General features: G+C 39.1%; 3 protein-coding genes and 1 long non-coding RNA gene across 7 annotated transcripts in view; 3 read left to right on the top strand and 1 right to left on the bottom strand.

Moving 5' to 3' along the window:
- Nucleotides 1-217: 217 nt before the first annotated feature.
- LOC108632964 (protein obstructor-E) lies at nt 218-3,262 on the top strand. The gene is made up of 3 exons (XM_018037858.2): nt 218-1,906; nt 2,643-3,060; nt 3,143-3,262. Exons 1-3 carry the CDS (start codon nt 1,660-1,662, stop codon nt 3,168-3,170), a joined length of 693 nt encoding a protein of 230 aa, XP_017893347.1. The 5' UTR covers nt 218-1,659; the 3' UTR covers nt 3,171-3,262.
- A 1,588-nt stretch (nt 3,263-4,850) lies between these two features.
- Cpap3-d (cuticular protein analogous to peritrophins 3-D) lies at nt 4,851-9,073 on the top strand. Its single transcript, XM_018037873.2, has 5 exons — nt 4,851-5,000; nt 6,523-6,744; nt 7,578-7,845; nt 8,566-8,700; nt 8,799-9,073. Exons 1-5 carry the CDS (start codon nt 4,943-4,945, stop codon nt 8,806-8,808), a joined length of 693 nt encoding a protein of 230 aa, XP_017893362.1. The 5' UTR covers nt 4,851-4,942; the 3' UTR covers nt 8,809-9,073.
- A 217-nt stretch (nt 9,074-9,290) lies between these two features.
- LOC108632976 (protein obstructor-E) lies at nt 9,291-18,456 on the bottom strand. The gene is made up of 3 exons (XM_018037870.2): nt 18,196-18,456; nt 11,459-11,869; nt 9,291-10,729 (listed from the first exon to the last, which is right to left on the bottom strand). Exons 1-3 carry the CDS (start codon nt 18,245-18,247, stop codon nt 10,419-10,421), a joined length of 774 nt encoding a protein of 257 aa, XP_017893359.1. The 5' UTR covers nt 18,248-18,456; the 3' UTR covers nt 9,291-10,418.
- LOC113463891 (uncharacterized) overlaps nt 12,086-24,479 on the top strand; it is a 16,223-nt gene continuing 3,829 nt past the window's right edge. For all 4 annotated transcript variants that reach the window (XR_003388746.1, XR_003388747.1, XR_003388745.1 and 1 more), the window contains exon 1: nt 12,086-12,554. This is a non-coding gene — a long non-coding RNA (uncharacterized LOC113463891). The remainder of the gene's footprint in view (nt 12,555-24,479) is intronic.

Below are 24,479 nucleotides of genomic sequence, written 5' to 3' on the forward strand. Positions count from 1 at the left end.
ATAATACTTAAATCTTATACTTGGATTGTCTATGCCATTAAAAGCAAGTTGGATGACCTTTACAGACACATTATCTCATTTATTCACGAGCCAAGTATTCAAAATATCAACCTTTGACATTAAAGAGTATTGCATTAAACTATACGGTGTCATAACAAATATATTGCATGATTATCATTTTAGAGGTTTCATACTCTACGCTTACTTCTTTCTATCATACTTGCACCAGGCGGCTTGCACTAAATTGCAAAGTGTGATCGAATCGAATACGAATATAAATTGTTCTACTTTTTCAAACGTTACTCGGGGATCGCTGCCCAAAAAGCAATTGTCTAATGAAAGAGGAAGTGAAATTGTATGTTTAAAATAATTTAGAATTCACATTTTTCCATTCCATCATGGCAAATATTCCGGATGCGATTTTTCAATTACGAGAACCATGTTTGGAACATCGTATCTATAAAAGGAATAATCAATATATTCATTTAATGAAAAATGAAATTCGCAGAAAAAACGGAGAAAGCGTATCCAAATTAACGAAACATATATACGCGAAGAGAAACTGTTAATGAAAAAAGAAACAGAAAACAGTTGTATGAGAATTGAAGAGATATGATTCCCTATGAAAAATTGGGGAAACTGCGAGGGAATTAGAGAAACGGGTATCGTATGGGCAAAACGTCTGCACGAGAATGTCAAGCGTTGCGTCGCGCGTATTCAAAGCACCCGGAAGAGAACGTGTACAGAAGTAACGATATTAACATTCATGGACACTTTCAGCGTTGCGCAAATATAATTTCACAAACGCGCGCTGTGTCATATTAGTCATTTTCGATTGATCGACTACATACCGAATATCATAATGTAAACGTGCTGAAAAATGGTGAATGAATGGCGTTCAAATGTCAGCGTGTATTCGTTTTGCTGCATTTTGCAACATTTTCGGGTCGTTGAACTCTATTGTGTCTATGTACTTCAGTGCACTTTACATTAGAAATTTAGAGTTAAGCGCCACGAAAGTCAATTTCAACTTCACACGCCTATGAAGTAGATAAGCATTTGTGTCGTCTTATAATGAAGGGAAAGCGACACTCAAAAAGAACTATACAAATGTGGTATCACTAGGATAATTTTCTATCAGACAGAAAAATTGTTACAAAGTTTGTTGAACACCTCGATCGATGATAAGTTGCAACCAATTATTTGGTATGTTTGAGTACAGGGGTGGGGCGTCGTCCCGGAAGTGGCTGATAAACAGGAATATTGGCGTTATTAATATGCGTATATCCTGTACCGGGGCGAGGAAACAAGAAGAACGCGGGCAAACGGAAAGCCGAGCAGGCTCTCCGATGGATCGAGAAACGTATTGACACACCCGTCGAAAAGAAAAGCGGCGATAGGAGAGCAAGCGAGAAAGGAGTTTCGGCGAAAGGGGGGTGGGGGTTGTGAAATGCAAGCAAGGATGCAGAGGTGGTTTGGCGAGCAGGCGAATCAGGACCAGTTTCAGGTCTGCACTCACATCATACCCACGTTGCTACGTGCTGTCGATAGATCGGAAGGGAAAGAAGAAGAAAAGGAAGAGGGAAAAACATAATAGAGAGAGCGTCCGGTAGGACTTCGTGTTCTTAGATTAAGGATTTTGAAGAGGAACAAGGGATCATGTTTCTTCGAGTGTTCTTCGTTCTGTTGGTCAGTGCTGTGACCTTGAGCAGGGCGCAGTTCCGGTGCCCGGAACCGAAGGGTTTCTTCCCTGATCCGGAGCAGTGCGATCTCTATTACGTCTGCGTGGACGGAAAGCCGGAAGAAAAGCTGTGCAAAGATGGTCTCCTCTTCAGGGACGACAATCCTAAGAAAGAGCTATGCGATATTCCTTCGAATGTGCCTTGCGGGGACAGAACCCTTCTTCGTAAGTTCTAACTACTTTTATTTGGCCTGCTGAATTCGTTTTACATTGGTTGTGGGAAACACGATGAAATAATCATAATTTTAAAAGAATATCACAGACAAATGTTATCTCGCATTTAAGCAAAACGAGATTTAATCGCGATACCGAGAACTTCCAGAAGCAAACTTATAGGAAAGTAAAGGTGAAAGTTATGCGTACGGGATTGCGCGCACGGGAATATTCTGGTCACATTACCTCACATTTTCAAGAAATTCCGATCATGGACTTGAATTATAGATTCCTGAACGAGACGAAAAATCGTACCGATTTTCTAAATCGAAAGCTTGGCCCTGTTAGGCGAAACGTTAGCAAGCCTAAAAATGGAATTCAGGTTTCGTTTGACGGCACGGTCGGGTCTGCGAATTCGAATGTGCGATATAAGAATGGTGATTAGCCCGGGTCGCGAAAGATGCGATAAATTTGAACAAACCGGTTTCTTGACTGAACCCATCGTCGGATTCGCTTTTAATCTTTGTTCATTCTTTCCTTTCCTTTTCTTTCTGCTTGCGAGCATTTTTTAACGTACGAATAAATTTGCATACTAATTTATCTTCCATTTCTGGAGATCCAAGAATCCGAGAATGTAAAAGTTTGTTACTCCTAGCTGGTTGATACAATCGATATCCTAATACGCTTCTCAACCAAGTTTAAATATTGAAACTGTATAAGAACTTAGTTTGCAACATTAAATATTCAGAGGAGCCACAGCCGAGCAAAGGATGCCCACGCGCCAATGGCTACTTTAAACACGAGGATCCGAACGCGTGCGATCGTTTCATGAATTGCATAGACGGCGTGGCTCAAATGATGTCTTGTCCGCCTGGTTTGATCTACGAAGACAAAATGTCCAGCTGCGTCTGGCCGGCAGACGCCAGCAGGCTATGTGAAAATGTCAAGAGAGACGTTCTCGACGATGGCTTCGTTTGTCCCAACGGTGACGTGGCCGGGCCTCTTGGTAGAATTCTACCGCACCCTACATACCCCCATCCGGAGGACTGTGCCAAATTCTACATCTGCAAAAATGGCGTGGTGCCACAAAAAGGACAGTGCGATGCTGGTACCGTTTATAGCGAGGACAGCTTTAGGTGTACCGATCCGGAGAATGTACCAGGATGGTAAGAATCGGATTTTGAATCCTGCCGTGATTAATTTTAAGGTAACAAAAATCTATACTTTCATTGGCCTTTCTTGTTACAGCGAGGATTATTATAAGAACAAGATCTGAACAAAGACAAGGTGCCAGTTGCTTAGCGATATGTGTGTAACGCTTAATTTTTTACAGTTAGGAACAATAAATCCGTGATACACTTATATAAATGATTGGCGTTTGCATATACCTTCCTTCTGTAATTCTACCTTTCTCCTTATATAAACGGATATTTCGTACCAGTTTATATATTTTGTTGTAGCGTGTTGCATCAGAAAACTCAGTAACTGCAAGTTGCTAAGTTAATATTTCAATTGACCACTAAAAAATTAAAAAATCATTAAATACATACGTTGGAGTTTACGATACTCTAAGATTTTGGTTGCAACCAGAGAGAGAAAGGAACAATAATTTTAGTTCCCTTAAATTGAAACACTGGAAAATCGAGCTTGTTTGAATACAATAAGAGGCGGGGTCCCCAATAGTTCCTTGAGCTGGCAAGACAATTTCACTTAATTCGCCTGATTGCAACCTTTCTCTTTACGTAATTTACGATGCGCTCAATGAAACAAATTTCTTTTAATTGCGTTACGTCGGGCAATTTAAATTTCAGCTTGCTCCGTGAAAATGCGTTTTTGTAGGACACTTCATTTAACGTGTAAAATAACAATATTGACGTAAGAAACAACAAGTAGTAAATAATAGGGAACATAATCAAAGATCCTCGAGTGGAATAGAAAACAGAAATCAATTAATCGATCAAAGACATGACCGTGACGTTATTTATTTTGTTCATCGGATCGGTTCATCGATAATACCGATCGTAAGTAGCGAGATCGCGAACGATACACATTGGCTTTCACTATCCATGTCAGGAGATCTGGTTCCCCCCTCGGGATCCGTTGCTCCAAGTAACTGATGATTGTTGCGTAAGGCCAGTTGAGACCTCGAGGGTTTAACTGTACCTTATGAAGGTAGTGGGCCAAGTATATGACAATGTAGTCAATACATTATCATTTTCCATAAAATGTTTAATAATGGTAAACGATTTTTAAAAATTGGAAATTCAACAAAACGTCAAAAACCATGGACATATGAGATTCGAGTTGATCTTTCGTGTAATTGAATTAATATTTTCAATGTACGTTTCACAGACGTTAATGTGTTTGCGCATTATGTAAAGGAATAATGAATATCTTGGAAGATCGAGCGAAACTGCACGCGTGTTGTAGATGCCTGCATGTACTTAAATATTAGTTAGCTAGAGAGAACTCCGAGTTGTAACTCCGAAGTATGAAACTGCTTTATAGCAGATAAATTTAATTACAAATGCAATACTAACTAAATAATCAGATAGTTCTGCTCTATTTAAATCTAAACAATTCCAGCGTGAATAATTCAAATTTACATTCGTTTCGCTATAAATCGAAACAAATTGCTTATCGATGTTAGAAAATATTATGTATATAATCAGAACGTTTCATCGACAGAATCCCTCCCACATATTTAAAATATATAAAGATATGTCAAATTTTTATGCAGCATTAAACACAAGGAGATATTCCTGTCGGATGACAATATGTTACGTTTCGGCTTTGTTTCCCCACTCCCTCGCATCGAAATTTTTGGCCCAAAGTTTTGGCGGACACGCTCGATTCCGCTCGAATCGGTTAGCCGAGGCCGCCACGGTCGCGCGAGTAAATCGAATCCGCGGAACGATCGGGTGGGGTAGCGAGAGAGTAAGTTATACCGAAGCAAGTGAAGGGAGAAGCTCTCTGTTCCGAAGTCGATAACAAAGTGTCAGTAGTCAGAATCGACCCGAGTGGAGGATCAGACCCGAGCGAGCAACTATGATCGAGCATCGGAAGAGCATGACCTTATTGGCCCTGGCGGCCCTGTTGGCCTCTGGTAAGTTTTTCCTATAATCCAATCATCTCCGCCGACACCTATCTACGCGTTCACCACCGAAGAGGCCTTCCTCTTCGGCATCCGCTGAAGAAGCCGCAGGATGCACCTCGGCGTAAAGCGCCAAACGCTCTCCGGGCTGCATTCCAGCAGGCGTATCCGCGTCTGGACTCGGTCGTTCCCCATGTTACGACACCCACGTCGTATAATTTCAATAACTTTCACCATTCCTCGTCTCAACTGCCTCCTCTCGCCATATGGTTACGTCGATGCGACCTATGATATAATGGCGGACCTGGTCTAGGACATTTGCACGCCATCCTCTTCATTACATACTTAGTCTAAAACTATCCGGTATTTGAAAGATTCAAATCTCTAGTCAAGTCTTGACGAGTTTCAATAAATATCAAAATTACCTATGAGCATAATTAATATAAGCATGACAAATTTTCATGTTAGCTGGTTTACTCTTGTTAACAAATATTGAATACTATTCAAAAGGACTCGAAACTCTCTTAAGACGTAGTTCTCAAGCGCTACTACGCGTTCTTGAGATCATCGTTAATCGACGATCGCTATCTTAAATGCATTATTCATGCACGGTTTGCGTCGCTTCTTCCTGTCTCGTCCTGTTTTTATTCCTACGTGCATCATCCTTTGTTATCTTTTAACGCGAACGTAAAGAGAAATTGCAAGGAGCATCAGTGGCCAGCAATTTAAGGTCACAGGTGCTATTCTTTTTGCCGACTAAATATTACGAATGTTTATTATTTTACTTGTTGTTACTAATTTTCCGTCGTTCTTACAGTTTCCTTTATTTCTCATATTTTCTGTTACACACTTGGTATTTCGCATTTGAAAACATGTCCGTGAGCTATCACTCAATGGCGTGAATAAAACAATTTCAGAAAACGAGTGACAAGTTTAGAATCCAGCTCACTTTCAGTTTCTGTTAATAGCGACACCTGACCATAACTTGAACTCATGTGATCAATATCGTTAAGATATGCAAGTTTCTCTTTCTAGCCGCGGCTGGTTTATTTCTTGCCACCAACTCCTTATTCTTAGTCCTTCCTTTCTACCGTGACTGTCGGCGCTAGAAATCTTCTTGCAAGGGGATTTGCTCCTGCGGCCGGCAGTTCTCTATCTCGTTCGCGTCTTCGTCGATTGTTTCTGCTCGCAAAGAAGCCTCCACTTTCCATTCCGCGATTCGCGAATATAACACTTTCGCTCGGCGATATACTTTGTCATTTGAGCATGCTCCTCTTTTTGCTATCGTGCTCCCCTGCGAGAATCTAAACCATAAATGTTTCGTCTTTCCGGTTGATTTAGAAATCAGGATTCATTCAGCTTTAACTCGCCTTCTCGTTTTGCTTTCGCCACGTATCTTTCTCATTCGTATTATCCGTGAATTACTATTTCTTACTCTCTACATTAAAAAATTTATGAAAGAAAGACATTTGTAGAAGATTGGGAAACATCGAATCAGGAGGTTGATTAATAACCTTTGCCCTTTTGAATGTAGTTGAGGCAGGGACGCCCTTGTTGGGTGCACCACCATGTCCCGATGGTTTTGGCGTCCATACGTATCCTCATCCTCAGGAATGCAATTCATTCTTTCTATGTGAGAACGGCACCCTTACCCTCGAATACTGCGAGAATGGATTACTTTACGATGGTCGTGGATCGGTACACAACCATTGCAACTATTACTGGGCTGTCAATTGCGAGGACCGCAAGGCTGAACGTAAGTATCGCGTTACGTATTCGCGTAATCGTGGCAATGTTACATATGTATAGCGATACGTGTAGGCCGTAGGTAGGCTGTAGGAAGCACGCGTGAAGGTTTATCCTTCCACCCGGATCCGTTATCGCTTTAAAGCGGCGCGAATTTATGTAATAGTATCGAATGATAAGGAAAATTGTTAGCGATTGAAAGTTTAATCGAATCGATTGCAGAAAGAATTGAGATATTAAATGGCTACATTGCAACGGAGATAAAAAAATCCAATCGCGTTCGATTTCGGATTCGGATTTATTATGATATGAATATTTATTTTTTAATATTTAACGTACAGCGCTTTTATTTGTAATTTTGTTTTTATATAATATATCTGACGTTCCATTGTATAAGATATCCCATCATGAGAAAGTAAAAGTCTCGTTTCCAGAACAGTTTCGGTGCTACGATTTGTGGGTCACGTCAATGCCAATCACTATAAAAAACTGCCATCAACCGAATTATCTCTCATTACGTTGCAACATTCTTGTTTTATATAGAGTATATCTTCAAGATCAGTAAAAATCTGCGACATAGTTTGTTCAGTAAATTAACTTCGAAATTAGTTCTGTGTTTATGAATTTAATTTTATTTTTCTTTATTTATTTAGCCGTTTTTCTTGGCCCTAATACAAAGTGCCAGGAAGGGTCTAAGAAAAATTTCTGTATAGCCTCGTTATTTTTCTTTAATTGTATTAATCAAAATCGATTATTATTGTTTATAAAAACTTCTGTTTTCATATTATAATTAGTTAGGAAAGTAAAATTTATATTGATGAAATTTTTATGAATTATTTTCAGTAATCCCAATTAGCCATCCTGGCTGCGAATTCGCATTCGGTCTCTACCCCTCAAGCGATGAATGCAGCACTCATTACATAAAATGCACATTCGGATACCCTGCAGAAGAGCAGTGCGATGCGGGATTAGTTTACGACGAGAAGAGTCATACTTGTGTGTGGCCCGATCAATTGATACCTTTGTGCAACCCCGAGGAAGTGGTTGGCTTTAAGTGCCCGAAAAAAATACCCAAAAACAGTCCAGCTGCTAAGTTTTGGCCTTACCCCAGGTAAGTTAATGATCTAAAAATTTACTATTTCGAAAGCAATTTTAATACCAAAGTATTCGTGAATGCTACAAATGAAATTTCACTCAAGGTGTGTCAAACGCGAACAATGAGTGAGATGTAGTTGTGATTGAATGCAATCTACATTTAACAGGTATGAAAATTTCATTGGTGAAATTGAAGGGAGAAGTATTACATTTCTTTTTATGATTCGATTGTTTCCTTAGTCGTAACGTAACCATGATTTAATTTCATCTTCAGAGAGTATCGGAAATCGTATTAAGTTTTTACTCAACCATAAAAGTAACTTTGCTTTCTGATAACACTTAATGTTGAACGCAATTTCGATAAAAGATAAAAGTATTGGATTTAAATTTAAGTGATTCTCCTCCTTAAATATTCTTGGTAGAAGTTTCACGAATTAAAGAAATTACTGCACGCTGGGTAGCATATAAAAACAGACGAAATCAATGTTTTAAAATATTCGGCAGCCGGTGGGTTAATTAAAAACCGGTCTACGTTTTCGAGGATACCTACAAGAGAAGAGACAGGTGTTTTACGGTTATTCAATTTTATTAACGATCATGTTAAACATGTCTGGTATCGCATATTTTTTTATTTCATTATATTCAGTCATTGAAACGAAAATTATTGGCAATTTTGGTGAATACTATCTCTATGCAAAGAATGCAAAGAGGTGTACACGAAGAATATTTACTTTAGATTCCCTGTACCCGGAGACTGCGGTAGATTGATCACCTGCGTCAATGGCCAGCCTCGATTGCTCACGTGTGGTGACCACAAACTTTTCGATTCTGTGACTCTAACTTGCTTGGATTCTAAAGAATTACCTCACTGGTACGTTACCGATTCTATCGTTTAATTAATATTTACCTCAATCGATATTTTGCAAAACTGAACGAAACTTACGCAAACTATTTTTTTCTTTGTTTCAGCGCCAAATAGTTCTTAAATTTACATAGAAATGTCAGTCATTTGTTTTTGAAAGTCAGTCTTCGAATTTCTGAAATAGGAAGTCTTCATTTCCTTTTGCTTCTTAACGTCTGACTAAAAGTTTATTGAAATAATCATGAAAAGATTTACTTTTTTATCGATTAAAAATACAACGCTGTCTTTTCTAAAAATATACGGGAAAATGATTATGTAATCATAAAAATAACGACATGTAAAACGTGTACTTGAATAAAAAGTGGTCATGCGTAGAAAAAAATGTAACGTACACTTTATTCCAACGTGTCTACACTCGTACAAGTGCGAACGTTTTGATAGACATTTACAATTGAGGGCGAAAAGGGGAGGTAAGAATAGCTAAGTGGGAATATTTACACTTCGATTATAAGAATAACAGAGAACAGAGAGTGAGTGTTGCTTAATAGTAATTCCGTACGATGTTATTCGTACGAAGGGTTGAGAATCATAAGTCGAAATCGAAATAATCGTATTCTTCATTTTTTTCTTTTTAAGTCTGTGATACAACATGGTTTCAGAAAATGCACATAGCTTTTTATAATAATAAATACGGAACTTTGGTTTTATAAATAGCACGAACTCGACTCACGTTATGACTCTCAACTCGTCATATGCTTCGAACTTAAACGTGCACAAAGAATCGTCGACATACGATTACGTCAATTACAAAAAAGAAAGATCAGGAAAGGAATAAGAGATTAAGGGTGGATCGAAGAGTATTTGACACTTCTAATATGAAGTAATAAAAATTACATGCTCTGGAACGAAGCGGTTATATATATAATAAAAAATGAATTTAACAACGCTCCCAGCTCCCGCGGTAATTTTCCTCGTCGACGACAGATGCGTGGCTGATTACAATATCAGCAAAATGTTCTATTTGCGTAACAGCGAATAGACTCCTTATTTTTTGAAACCCCCGAAATGATTTCCAATCATCTTCCAACCGTTTTCAGTCAATAGACATCCTCGGGCAGCATTCTCATGCGTGTAATGTGTAACGCGTCGACGTTACACAAGCGAATTTAAATTGGACGCTATCGTAATACTGAAGGTTTTATGCGGTGAAAATGAATAAAATGCGTTAGGCTGAACGAAATGATAAAACTTTTTGTGCATGAGAAGTGTTAGAATGCTTGTATATTTTTATTTGCATTCATTACACAATTTTAATAAACGAATAACAAATGAGTTCAACATATGCATGATAGATTTCGATGACCAAACAGAGAACATAAATGGCGAAGTATAATTACATGAAACAATAAACTTTATATATGTAAACTAATTCATTACAAAATTTATATTACTTTTCAGGGAGCAATCCATTGCACCTACCAGCCTTCAATTTAAAAAGATTGTTTAAATCAAGTCTTCGTTTTGTATTTTAACTATTATACTACCTTGAATAATTGTTTGTCACACGCTGCCGCTTTGTGTACTTTCTCACCTGATCTTTCCATCAACGTGTACAGATGTGCAGTCTATGCATAAAAAAGACTCGACCGTGTCTTACGTTACGCACTGCACACGCAGAAATGCGGCCCAAGGCTATGTTCACGATTCACGGAACAGCGTTCGGAGATTTAATTTCTGGGGCGAGCTCGGAGTTGAATCGGGAGCGCGCCAGCTGGCAAGGGTGGAACGCCGGGAGGAAGATTCTCCTCTTCCGGTTCCTGTTCATTTCGCCCCTCGGGAAAATCACCGTCGAGATTCGGCGGCGTCGTAGGCACGTCGCAATCCTCGGTCGGTGGAACGACGCATCTTAGCGATCGTCGATCGAACACCAACATCGCCGGGCATCTTTGAAGCCGTGGATAGCCGCCTTGACATTGCCAGTAACGGTTGCAGGACTTGCCGAGGGGGACGTTTCCGTTCGCATCCTCGTTGCACAGAGCTATCGGGTATTCAGTTAAGCGTTATACGACACTCTGCTCCGAGAAGTTCTGACAAGGTTGTTAATTAAGCAATCCCAATGCGTGTTAGAGTTTATGTGTTAACGTACGAGATTCATGGTACGCGCATTGCGAATGTTAGCTTTATGTTACATGAATATTATATTATTCGTAGAAATCACATTGCACAGAGTGCAAATCGTAATTGAATAAACAAGTTTCACGGCAGAAGCTCAAGGTATAACCGACAGGTTATTTTTGGAGTTGATAGGAATGAATGAAGACTTTTTATCTATGTGACTGTCAGGTATTTGGTTACCGCCGAGACGATGCGTGAGGAGATGGGAGCTCACTTTGAATGCTAATTAACGACTCGCCTCTTTTCCCTCCCCGGGGAGGCCACTGACTCCGCGAGGCATAAAGGAGAAACAGTCACAGGCACCTCATACTCACACGTGTGCTCTTCTCCTCTTGCATGATCGCTTTCGAAAGTGAGAATGATCGCGAACATCGCCTCCGGCAAAATGTGACACACACGTTTTGCGAAAGAGGAGAAGACAGATGATTCAGTGAGCAGGAAACTTTAGAGTAGTCTCGCGAATTTCGTAATAAAGGATCGAGGATTCAATTTAGTTAGTATTTAGTCATGCAGAGCGATTAATAGCATTTTTAGAAACGACGTCCCAATCAATAAAAGCAGAAATAAGAAGCTTGGCCATCGATTTACTCACGATGCTTCTGACATCCTTCGACGTTTTCTGGCCAATCGCAGGATCTGGCTTTTTCGTTGTACAAAAGACCGCCGATGCAAAGCTGCTCCGTGGCGGTTCCATTCCAGCACGTCCAGTACCTGGTGCATGACGTCTCGTGGCCGAAGATACCGTAAAGCCAGTCGCAGTGCTCGACCGGAATCGGCGGATTCGCTTGACGTTTACCGTCACAGTAATTCGCCCTCCATGGGTAGTCGCAACCCTCGGTTACGCCCCGATGCTTTCCGGCAAAGACCAGACCGTTCGGACAATCGAATAATTCCGGTCGACCGTTCACGCATTCCCAATAACGATCACAATATTCTATATCACCCACGATTCTGGATTTTGTTTGGCAAGGGTCTTCCTGCTGTTGCTTCTGACTCTGTGATCCTGAAACAGAAAATGTATATGAGATGATGTATATTAAATAAGATAAATAACAATTTCAAGAATACCCGTGACGTTATTCTAATTTCCAAACATAAAGTCAAACATCACAATCGTTCATTATTCTATTATACAAGGTAATTCTTAATAACACAATACTCCATCTTTTGTACTGAAAATCCATAATTTTCATTCATGGATTGTTCGTACATACATTATCTCGTAATACAAGGTGTGACTGAGAGGAGGATGACTACTATTAGCCGCTAATGAATACCAATTACGAAACGTTTGGCTGCGGATTGGACATCAACGATCTGTTATCGACTGTTAACATTGCCGAGGAACGTTGTCGCATACGTTTCTACCCATACGAACAGGAAATTATGCGTAATTTCCATTGAGAAGGCCAAAGAAGCGACTTGCTATCAAGTTGCACGACGCCGCTTTCGTGTTCTCTTCTTTCAATTCAGAAACACGTTCCCGGCGACCGTGAGGCATAGTAACACGATTTCTTCCCCGATTCGATCGAACATTCGTGACTCATTGTTCGCTGGCATATCGATCCATCGTGAGCCAGCCACGATCCCAAAAAGAAATCGAAGATTGTGGGAATAATAGTGATAATATCAATTCTATTCATGGAAATCGTGCATACAAATGAAGAAGAATTTTTCTGGAATTCAAGGTAGAGTATTTGATTATTATAGTTGCTTTTCAACATCATCAGTTTGTCGGGATTACAATGCAATTATCACATCGTATATTATCGCATGTGAATCTCTTAATTAAAAACGCATCGCGAAGTCGTCGATCGTAATCTTACGTTTTCTCAGATGTTCGTAGCAACTGGAAAGGTGCTAATATTCCATAAGCGCTTTATGTAACCGTGTGAAAATTGCGATATAACTTGTCTCAGGTATTTAATAGCCAGTATGATGAAAAGTTCTTCAATTCAACGTCTAAAGAAAAACACGCTACGAAGGAAAACTCTTACGTTTTTAATAGGATATGATTTTCGTATGTGTACATACGAAATGTTCTTCGTCATTTCTCAGAATTAGGAGACTTAAGCCTGAGTGATTTTTTCTGAAAATGACTTGACTTTTTGAAAATGAATGACTTCTTAACTGGCACTTTAACGGAACGGATTAAGAAACGCGAAACGAAATACCGGTTTCACCGCGACGAACCGGCCGCTACGAATTTAATTTACATCGCATCCAAAGTTGTATATCCCGCGATGGTACAACCGTGCAATCCGTTTAACCGCGGGTGGTTACACGCTGGCAGTCGTAATATCTCCTCTAATGGGCGTAATTCGGTGCCCGTTGCCCAGAGAGACCGGGTAGAAAAGTAAATAGTAAAGTAAGGTGGGAAGCCAACTCTAAGCTCGCTCCCAAGAGAGCATAGCTCCGAGTGAAAGTGTCTAGCCTTGACTTGCAACCTTCAGCCTGCCCCTTTCCCTTGTCCCATGCTCCGTAAAATCGAATGTTCGATACACCGATTCCGATCTAACATTCCAATTTTTTAGGACCCTGACTACCGATAAATCGCTGCACAGGAAATTGGAAAACTCAACTTTCTCAAACCTTTCCTTATTGAGTTATTTCACCATAAGTGATTTTCTCTGTACGGAAATCATTTGTAATAAAAATTCCGAATGCTAAACATTAGAAATTGTATGAAATTGTCAAACCGCAGACAATTTCTGAAATTGTTTTAATAAAATGTAAGAAGTACTGCAGAAACAAGGATTCGTTCGGTTAGAAAAAAAGCTAAATTCATTTATAATTATCCGGTTCATCCGTTTTTGGGAATGCAAAGCGAACAAGGGAAGATCGAACTGTCATCTCGAATTAAAGCTCGGACCACTGCAGCTGATTATAGCAGAGGCGGTTTGTAATACGTTCAAACAAGTTGTGGGGTGCGGATGGTTCTAAGTGGATTTGGAAACCCTTTTTTAGTTTCGTTTCAGGAGGTCTTAAACGTGTTTCCGAGCAAAACCGGTGGATCCAAGATGAGCGGCTGAATGTCAAGGATACATAAGCGCCTACAAGCCACGAAACAGGATGATCATTTTTATGACATCTCATTTTCGTTCGCAGATTACGATTAGGAGGACTTAAAGTATTAGGCTACTTCATTAGAACAGCCTTGTCCTTTTCTTTAGCTGAAAAGTTATCAAACTTTTCTTAATGTCTGGAATATAATCTCGTAGTCATCTACACATTTCGCACTGACGCGTTAAATTCTTCATTATTTAACTCTGTCGGATTATAAAAATTTAATACTGAATTGGATGGAATGTTACGATCTAACTAGCCAATCGAGTCGACGATCGTAAAATTACCTCACATTTAGACGTTCAACGATACCTTTTAAGTACACATCTATAGGGGAAAAGGGAAAATTCTCGAGGGTTAACGCAATTTCTAATCTCACTCCCCTTCCCCTCACATCGGACTCGACCTACGGTGTGTATTAAACGGCAATATTGCGTTGCAATACATCGAGATTTTTCGAGTAATCGCATAGCTGAGGAAAAGCGAGCGTAGCATGCCTCCAAGTATGTATGTACCTGTCTCTTACGCGCCTTTCCAAGTGGATCGCTTCGTCGCCTTGCAGAAACTCTAGAACTATCGATGGAACGTTGCTCCGTGCGAATAGGGAGCGACAATGCTTCCGAGATCTTAACAATCAATTTCTCAAGGAAAAGTGTACGTAACTCTAACTTACACCTGGATGGAAATGACTTGTTCGATCTTATCAGTTCTATGGCAACTGAAGACACTTAATTGTTTTAATAAGGAGGGTACGATTATGAATGGCTAGGGTTGTATGAACCCTCAAATAAAAACAATGCCAAAGCATTGAAATTTTAACAATTAGCAGATATTACATTAATAAACCACAGTACAAAATTTTAGAAATCTTGCGAATCTATTAAGAAAGTTCTTACATCTTGAATTCTCATGTCGAATGACAGAATTTTGATGAAACGTACAATCCAGTAAAAAAATGCCAAAACTGTATTAGAATATTAGAAATTCCTTATGACCGAGAATTATCAAGAATGATATAATCATAGCAATGATGTGCGAGAAGTGTGTAAAAAGATTTGAGATCGTTAAGACGCCTTTTGACTTTGTAGGTGGACACATCCCTGGTTAGGCAGCTGGGTTATGCAATAGAGACTCTTATTAGTAGCGTCGAGGTACCGAGATACTTTCCCTTCCTTTACGACTCCTTGTAAAGAAGTAAGTGCTCGTAGTTGATCGTCGATTCGCGTCTAACAATAAATATCAAAGGCGAGGTTCTTTCTACCATGAAAGTCTTAATTCACGTTTCACGTGTAATTTACTATGATATATTAACTTCTTCTTTCTCGTCTTCTTTCAATCTATAATTATTCCATAATCTATCTTGTACAGTGTTTCATTATTTTTGTTTAATGAACTTGGTATTTTAGACATCTGTAATTTCCGAGGTTCTTGACATTATCCTTAATCAAGATTGAAATGCACGAGGAATTAGATGTAATGAATGGAAATTTCTTCGGATAGCTGTAGTGGTTGTGAGATTGAACACAGATGTATTAGGAGTGTCAAATAAAAAATGGTTCTGTCCAACAGTTCCACAGCGTATAATTGCATTAGCGTATCAAAGTCGTTGGAGCGTTTAGCACGGACTTCAGGTTCGATAATGCGGAAAATTATTACGCATACCGGGAACCTTGTTGCTGGAGTAAAATGTTGCTGCTGCTGCTGCGCTGTTTCCTGATCGTTGAAATAAAACACACACCGACGGCCTTCCCGGGATCGGTAGAGTTAGAAGAGTTACAACTTGCGAGCGAGCAAAGCGGTCGTTCATGGTAGTCATAGGCCCCACCTTTCAACGTTCCTTCCGTAAAGTGCAACGTTCCACGTCAAAAGTCAACCCGTTGTAATATGCTATCTAGACGCCGCCGCCGTTTACGAGATGCAGTCTGCACGCTGTTTCCCTCTTCTTCTATGATATAGCGTGGCTTTTATGATATAGCTTTTTCTTACTCGCTCCCCTTTCCGCCTTCCAAGCGTCGAACCATTCACGCTGTTTAAACTAACTGTATCCACCTTCTACAGCGACTTATTTAGTTTTATTATCGTTTCTATTAATTTCGTAGTTGACGCGTGTGGTTTTCCCAAATGGAATTCACTTTTCTTCTTGACAACACTCTCTCCTTTCTCCATAGATGATTTAACACTATGGGTTAATACTATATCCAGATTAATTCGTAGAAGGACCAGTTTCTCTAATGATTCGTCCACTTCTTTTTCTGGCTTCATTTCCTTTTATTTCTTCTCCACGCGTACACATAATGTACTTCTTTTTACTCCGAGGTTACGTTGCGCTGGAACGTTTCTAATACTCGCCTCGCTCTTTTCCAACTAATCAACTGGATAATGATGCTTTTTGTATTGATTGTATCGATACTTCCGGATCCAGGCAGTGTGACGTAAGGAAGTTTCCGGGCGACTAGTTTATTATTATAGAATTTCTGTCTCAATTGGAAGGAAAATGATCGCGAAAATCTGTCAATATAAATAAATAATTCGACTAGGTGCGGGATGTCGACAATTCGAATGATTTCTATCTATGTTAATGTTGATACGTCACGATAGAAAGTACAGTCCCTTACATGTATAAAGCAGGGCTATTGACTGAAGCAAAATCGATGCGACCCGATGTTATATTATATTAATTCTCATACTAATCATAACATAACATAATAATAACAAGAACATTTTATATTGCTTACATTAAATCAGAATAATCAATGGACATCTTGAGAAAAGTTAAAAGAGATGATTCACTCCTAATGGAAATTTAGTTACAAGGTGGTTACGTGTAGAAAAAAGATGTCTACCTGATGTCTGACGAGGCTATAGACGGTCCATTATAAAATGTCAAATCGATGAGTAGCATCTTTAACGTGAAGTGAAAGTATCGAAAAGTGTTTCCCGTACAGATGTTTAAATAGCGATCAAGTATTTATTTAGAAAGAATTACGAAACGGGAAGTACTTTTACCCGCGCGTATTTCGCAACTGAAGAGGCTTGATATGCAAGTGACATTTTCCGCATGATAAATGAGTAAACTATTATACTCGTCACATCTTCCGAGCGTGTGTAAAGTATAATGTCAATGTTTTATAAATTATTGGAAGACGAATGAAAACGTTAGACGGGATCGAAAAGTCGAGTGACTCCGCGATTCGCGGATGCAAAATGCTTGAAAGAGCGATAGAGAGAGAGAGCTGTGATCTGTTCGGCGAGCTACTTTCATATTTTCACTCCCGTGTCACGGGAGAAAGTTCTCAAGATGTGTGAAATCCAGCGGGTGTTCATTATTGTTTCATAAAGATGCATGCAACATTTAATTGTTTGTAGAAGGTGCGCCTCCTTTTACGTTGGCGGATGCTATGTTAAAAATTAACAAACATTATGTAATGGAAGAAAGAACTCAACGTGAATGTTAGTCAATATTGCGCCCCTCCCCCTGAGAGATGTCTAATCATTTAAATATTTCATTAAGTGATACACGATGGCAGCGCTCCATTTATAATTCGTCGAATTCAATTTTACATGAAATACTATAATATAGATGATACTAGGTTGCGCGTTTAGTATATAACTCTATGGTGTTAAAATATTAGTGAAAAATATATACGCATAGTAGGTGAGATGTGACTGTCGCATGTAATTAAGTTGACTTCAGGGAGGAGGCATCCGTTAAAATGCGAGAGCAATCGAAAGTAGGCCGACGCGCACTTTTTAGATCCAGCGGCTGTGAGAAACGCGCCGGTCTGATCACAGAAAGTCTGTTTTCACTTGCACTCGCGGTTTGCTTTTACTACGCCCGAGCTACCACCATCACTCAATTAATTATAAAATAAAAAGGAAACCGATCGAAATCTTGTGCAAGTTTTTTTTATTTACGTTAACAATCGGTAGTGCATAGCTTGACTCAAGAAAACGAATATAAATATCACTCAAAATGTTTATTGATTAAATGTTCTCGTGAAAAGGATCGTCAACATCGACAATAAAATTACTTAATTTATGCAAGCTGTACGTCCTCCCTTTACTGTCACAATAAAACAAGATTTCACCTCTGCCCTGAAGGGTATAACTTGGGAGGAAGAGGATAGTAGGGGAGCCACCATCGTGAAAAGGCGAAAGAGTCAGAGAAGGTACGAGGGAAAACAAAACGACGCGGTAACAAAAAGAGGAAAGATGTGAAGAGTAAAAAAAGTATATAAGAAGTTCATACACATAGGGACTTACCGCGCGCAGCGAGGAACAACAAGAGTAACGAGAGAGCCTGGGACGATATCATTGTGACTCGGTAGCGTGCGTTCGGCCTTGGGCAAGACCAATTCGATTAAATCGAATCTACTCGGATTTCAGTGGTCAGCTGCTGGAACCATCCACTTCTACAGGTGGGGCTGAAAGCGTGATGCGACTCTTATTGAGAGAACCGAAGAAGCTCGGCTGATGAGTTTTCGTGTCGAGACTGGTCACTGGGAGAGGCGTTTGGCTTCGTGTCTTATATGAGCTCCCCACTCTTCCGGCAGGTCCGATCTCTGCGGCATAGGGAGGCCTCCCAGGAGAACACACCTGGTTTCTTCTATCGTACTTACATTAGCCCGGCTCGTGCTCGGTTTACCCTCATAGATGATACTCCTTCCGATGGATCAATAGTTTCCCATTTTCGATACTGGTTTCACAAGCTTCTCTTCAATATTTTTTATCAGATTGATACTATCGTTTCCGCGATGTCTTTAAGATGTTATTGAGTTCAATGAGTTATGAGTTCAATTCTGAAATCGTTAGACTAGCAAAAATGTATGTCCATCTTAATGTAGCATTTCATAACAATGTAATAGATATCAGATAAAAGGAATTTATGGTTTCAATTAACGAAATTATAAACTCATTTTCCTATGTAATTATTGGGTATATGATCACGGCGAAGGCGTTTAATTAATTAATCTTGAAATTAAAAATGAAAGTACTGGAATTTCGTTTCATGTAATTATTAACACATTGAACAGGGTCGAAGTAGCACATACATCCGTTGCCACGATTTAGCAACGAATTAATTGGATTTATAGTACGATACTTCATGCTCGGATACTTCGTCGCGGTGCCTACGAGATCGCGACGGCTCTTTCGTCGCATGCGATCGTATTTCATTCCCGTTATCTACCGAGGCCGAATCAGCAAAAATTCTTCCTGCTTTCTATGTCATCTCCCGCGGCTCTTTTTCCATCCCGCTGTGCCTGTTAGCGTACATCGCGGTGAATCAACAGGACGATTGATTAATCGCTGATGCGTTGATCGACCTTATAGAACATCCTGTATCCTTGATCCTTCTAGGGAATCTCCTTCTGATTAAATTCCATTCCTGCATTCTATCTTTTTCTCTCGTACCCAAAGTTTTAACTCAATTCTTTAGAAATTTTGATATTATTAAACTTTAAATTTCTATGCAAAGTAGAACATTTATGATATCAGTTAAGAAATGCATCTTTAGACATTTCTTTTATCATTTAAGTGTTGCAGCATCGATTTACGTTTTAATACTTTGTATATTTTTATTCCAAGGTTTCCTTATATCTTCCGTAGTTACAATTTTTCTATAAATACATGAAATCTGCAGTCCAATTATAATTATATATGAAAAATGTACATTTGATTTTCGCGGAACTTCGCGTGTCAGCAGTCTCGGGAAAAGGACCTTCACGGTTTCTTTCACCGGTTCGAGCCGCTTCACGCGATAACTCGGTGAAAATGGTGGTGAAACACTTTTGATTATACTGGATGAAATCCATTGGCGGCTCTTCCTCTCGTCGTTTTTCTTCGCGTTCCACGTTTCTCATCGAGTATACATATGTACAACATTACTGTTAACATAATTTCCCGTCAACTTCAACGATTTTCCTTTAATTTCATGATTCATGTATACATGTACATACAGTAAGAATGAAAAGACTTTCTATAATCTAATAACGCTTTAATGGCTGCCACTTCGAAACTGTACCAAACCATTCTTTAGGATTGAAACTATCCTACGTCTACAGGAGCACGTTGTGCAACTTAAGTGGATCGAGTTAGACACAACGTTTAGCATTATTATTAATTCCACGCGAATGAATAATAGAGTGGTTTCTCCTTCCTCTAAAATCTGTCCGTACTATCTCAATCCTTTCACCCGTTTTCTGCTGATCTCGCGCAAATTTTTCCGAATGTACATCTTTGCAACATGTTACGTTTTTTTCCAAGATGTTACTAGATAACTGGACAACAGTGACTCAGCCAAAAATTATTTGGGGATAATTGGACTACTCGTTTGAGATAAAAAATACTTCATTAACAGAGTAGAAAGCCATTTTATGAATGCTACTCAAGAGATTCATGCGGCTTTAACGCTTTCAAATCATTAAGCCCTCTCTAACGTAATCAACATATTTTATGGGGAATAACATGTTTTCTTAGTACGTAAAGCAATAAATGGTAATTGAATGTATGATTAATAGCTGTATCTACATACAATATACATATTGAACTAAACACAAATTGGAACGAAAGGTGTATGAGAAAGTAAATAAATTCATTGAAGTCTCAATGTATCGCTAGATTCAAGTATTTGTAATTATTAAGTTACGCAATCAGCAGTAAATTACAATAATCAATTGTTTATGTTAAATATCTAGCAATTAAGATAGAACATCTCATTATAGATATAATTATTTTAGTAACTGAGTGAAATGATAAATTCAAGTTGTGATAATGATGAAACAATGAAGAAAAGTATAGCTTGAAAATGCAAAATCGTCAACAGGTATGTACCTCGAAGCGATACGATCAAGGATGTCAGGAAAGTTTCGCACCGAATGTTTCAATCAGCGAAAATTTGCATGGAAAACAAAAAAGACAGAGATTACGCAAGCGGCCGAATATACATACAACATATTGTGTAGTTCCCGGAAAAAGGAACACTCGGATCTTGGTGTAGACTTTAACAAGGTTTCTCACCTTGTTCCCTTATGTAAGAAAACAGAAGACGACTAGTTACCCAGACGAAGATTATCGTGATGCTCGGTGAGAATGGTCACAAGAGGAAACGAGACACCTTAAAGAATGAAACAATGAAACGCCGCGTTTCGAAACTCTCTCGCGCGGTCTATGTTCTCTATTTCCCTCCTACCCCTTGATCCAGGACTTTAGCAATTACCAGTTATGTTCGTTAATTAAGCATGCCATCAATCGATTCGCAGCGGTTCATACTTCAATCGAGAATATTGTACGACGTTAAAATTTTCTTAACAACAATGGCACCATGAAATTTTTAGAAACTACATCTTCTTTTTCCTTTGAAAAAATAACTTTAAAATGAATTTAAGTTACATTTTGCATGAAGTCTTCGGTACGCATCAGCGTGCGCCTTGAAAGTAGGCAACTTTCAAGCATCCATGTAAACGTGATCACAGGCTTATTTCAAAGCTAAAGACTATGTATTCAATTTTTAAACTGAGAATGGAAATTACGTATGGAGAATTATCTTTCATTTATATTTCTCTTACGAACTTATTGATCGGCTCAACAGAACAACTGATAAGTGAGATTTGTCATTTCATCATGCATCACAGAAATCTAATGATCTCTTGCTTATACATCAAGGAAAAGTAATTATCACCGAAATTGTTAACACTGTTACAATTGCGTGAAGTACATATTAACTCATCTTGTCAAGTAAATTACGGTAGAGCGAAATGCCCGGTGGCATCGGTTTCTTATCGTCCACTTCATTATAAAGGTCCTGCGCGTGTTGACAGATTAATGGACGGGTACCTCGTTATCTCGGTCGGTCAGTTAAGAAGCGAAAAATTTAATAAGACCGTCTTATTAGGAGGACATTTCAATCAAACAAATGTACGTCGTTGCACTTTAGCCCGTAATTACTTAAAAATGAAGGAACAAGATTTACATTTTACTATATCATCCAGTCATTTGAATTATGTAAATTGTCTTTTAGCTCAATGTTCAACATCGTTGCACGTTTATCAATGCGTGTAAGAGATAAAAAAATTCATGAAAAATAGAATGAAATTTGAGAGCCTCTGGGTTAGTCCGAAGTGCAGAAGGTGTTGCGAGTCTGTGGGTCGCTATGACCCGGAGAGCAAGGACCTCTGGTCCTTGACGAGTTCGAGTCCACCGTCTCTTCTCTTTTCTTATTTTCTCCTCTTATCTTTTATTTTTCTCCTTTGCCGGACCCTCCAGCGGCACGTCTCATCCCGCTGGTCCTATAGTCCCTTTTTAATTGTTTTATCGCCGCTCCATCTCACTCTTCTCCGAAACATTTTGCATCGTGTTATCTTAACCAAACCCAGGGAAAAACCCACCTTGCATTGATGATCCTCATGATTATCGAGTATTTATTTGGACTTAACTAACTCGAAGAACATAAAATTATGATTAATATTCTGATCGACAATTGAGTCAATGTGTGCAATTAATTTAATCAAATTCCTTGAAGAATCACTGCCTATTGATTCAATCCGAACTTCTATTAATTAGTTTACTCATTCGGAAATTACAAACTTTCAAACTGTCCTTCTCTGGTACCACGTAAGTTCTCGTTCGGTGCAATAAGTACGCGGTGCGTTACGTAATAGGATAACGGTATGGATGCGCGTGACGATAATCGCAAACGCGTGAATGCGTATGCGATCAAACCGTGGTGGAATCGGTATAAGGAATAACTCCGTTGTATGAAGTCATCCGCGACCGAGGATCTTTCACCTCCCGCGCGCTTCTCTAAGTAAGAACATCCCGAGCGAGACCGCAGGCTATGTATACCTACGCGCTGAAACGAAGGAATGTAACCCCGTGCGTAGGGGGAGTTTGCTTTCTTGGAAGTGATCTTCTCAGTAATTTTGTATACGCGTTATCATCATACGGTTGAAGGCGAAAATTCTAATTCACATGTTTCTTCTATTATTATTAAATTGCAGTAAACTGGTTGCAAAATGCATGTATTCGTCTTTTGAGATTAGATTCCGCATTATATGTGCTGGTATGACATTTTTAATGTATGTATGTAGTAGATATTATTACAATTTATTATTTGTATTTATTTATTATTAGGATATTATATATTTTACAATTATACAATTTATTAATAATTTATTACATTTATTCATTAATTCATTAATTTATAAATATATTATACAATTTATTATTTGTATTTATTTATTATTAGAATATTATACATGAATATAAATACATGCAAGCGTCAAGATGAATTCATTTACATTCAACATAAACGACACAAGTCAGCAATGTCTCAAAATGTAACAATTACGTACAACAAAGAGACTTGAAAGCGCAAGTGCATCGGCAATTTGTGGGTAACATTCTGCGAGTGGTTGTAGAGGCACGCGAGAAGATAGTATCTGGTTTGAAGTAATTTCCCGCGGAACAAGCGCGGGAAAAAAAATATGGAGAACCTTTACGACGTTCGAGGAAGGCGAGGGTTCCATCCTCTCTGTACATCGTGTTAGACGATTGCAAGGTGGCCCAGTCGGTAGGTATTTAAAAGAGGAACGAGTTTCTCGTCATAAGAACTGCCAGCCGTTCCCCTATACACTGACAAAAACGTCGAATCCCCACCTCTTTTGACCAGTTAAAAATAAATCCGCTACCGCGAAATAAATTTATTTTACTCGATCCTCCCTTATATTTATCGTTATATTCTTTCTCCTTACGTTGTTCGTGTTTCAATATAAATTCTTGCCGTGACCGTTGAATTTGACGTTATTGTGACCCATAGTAACTCGTGGAAAAGGGTGACTGGGAAAGAATTAATATCGACGCGCTCTGTAAACCCTAAATGTTTTCTTCGTTTTGACTCGTTTGAATGGAGCCTAAAATCTCTCATACTACTCGAGCGAGAGGACACGAGCAATGAGAATGCACAATCCGCGACCGGATACCGTAATGCTCGTTCAAATTCATCGAAGTGCCCCTCGGCCCGGGAGTCCAACGAACGTTGAAGTACGTGGACCACCCCCTCGAATCGCCTCACGGTAAATATACTGCGCCTGTTTCGAAAATGGTTAAATAAATCGTGGAAAAAGATACGAGCACTTACGCACAGTCATCGTTGAAGAACCCCGGAATTTTCAATAATTACCGAACGGAAGGAGGAGCATATTTCGATTGCAAATTGCGTTTTCAAAAGCCTCTCGGAATCTTAAGTGGTGCGTGCGTCAAGAACGAAGGAGAATTAGGCTTTTTTCGATTACACGCGCCTGTTGTTTATTGCCGTTTTGTTTTGTTTAGCTTCGGTAAATTATAATTGAGACGAAAGTGGATACGAGCAGCAAGGAGAGTCGTCCGATCGCTCTATCGAATATCCTTGAATATATACGTATAAAAGATATGTAATTAGTTCGTAGCAAGAACGAAAAGAGCTACATCACTTGAATTAAGGATGTATTGGCTATACAGTCAATCCCAAAAGTTTATGTACCTTAGAAAAACGTATTTCCTATAATTAAAAA

This window comes from Ceratina calcarata, unplaced genomic scaffold (assembly GCF_001652005.2).
Source record: "Ceratina calcarata isolate Rehan_Ccalc_2016 unplaced genomic scaffold, ASM165200v1 scaffold180.2, whole genome shotgun sequence".
Lineage (NCBI taxonomy): Eukaryota > Metazoa > Arthropoda > Insecta > Hymenoptera > Apidae > Ceratina > Ceratina calcarata.

Bases quoted from the DNA above. Each gene is read 5' to 3' on its own strand.
- LOC108632964 (XM_018037858.2), top strand. From the start codon at position 1,660: ATGTTTCTTCGAGTGTTCTTCGTTCTGTTGGTCAGTGCTGTGACCTTG. The intron at 1,907-2,642 runs GTAAGTTCTAAC...TTAAATATTCAG, and splicing joins CGGGGACAGAACCCTTCTTC to AGGAGCCACAGCCGAGCAAA. The intron at 3,061-3,142 runs GTAAGAATCGGA...TTCTTGTTACAG, and splicing joins CCGGAGAATGTACCAGGATG to CGAGGATTATTATAAGAACA.
- Cpap3-d (XM_018037873.2), top strand. From the start codon at position 4,943: ATGATCGAGCATCGGAAGAGCATGACCTTATTGGCCCTGGCGGCCCTG. The intron at 6,745-7,577 runs GTAAGTATCGCG...AATTATTTTCAG, and splicing joins CGAGGACCGCAAGGCTGAAC to TAATCCCAATTAGCCATCCT. The intron at 7,846-8,565 runs GTAAGTTAATGA...TATTTACTTTAG, and splicing joins AAGTTTTGGCCTTACCCCAG to ATTCCCTGTACCCGGAGACT.
- LOC108632976 (XM_018037870.2), bottom strand. From the start codon at position 18,247: ATGATATCGTCCCAGGCTCTCTCGTTACTCTTGTTGTTCCTCGCTGCG. The intron at 11,870-18,195 runs GTAAGTCCCTAT...TTTCTGTTTCAG, and splicing joins GTTGTTCCTCGCTGCGCGCG to GATCACAGAGTCAGAAGCAA. The intron at 10,730-11,458 runs GTGAGTAAATCG...AATACCCGATAG, and splicing joins CGAAGGATGTCAGAAGCATC to CTCTGTGCAACGAGGATGCG.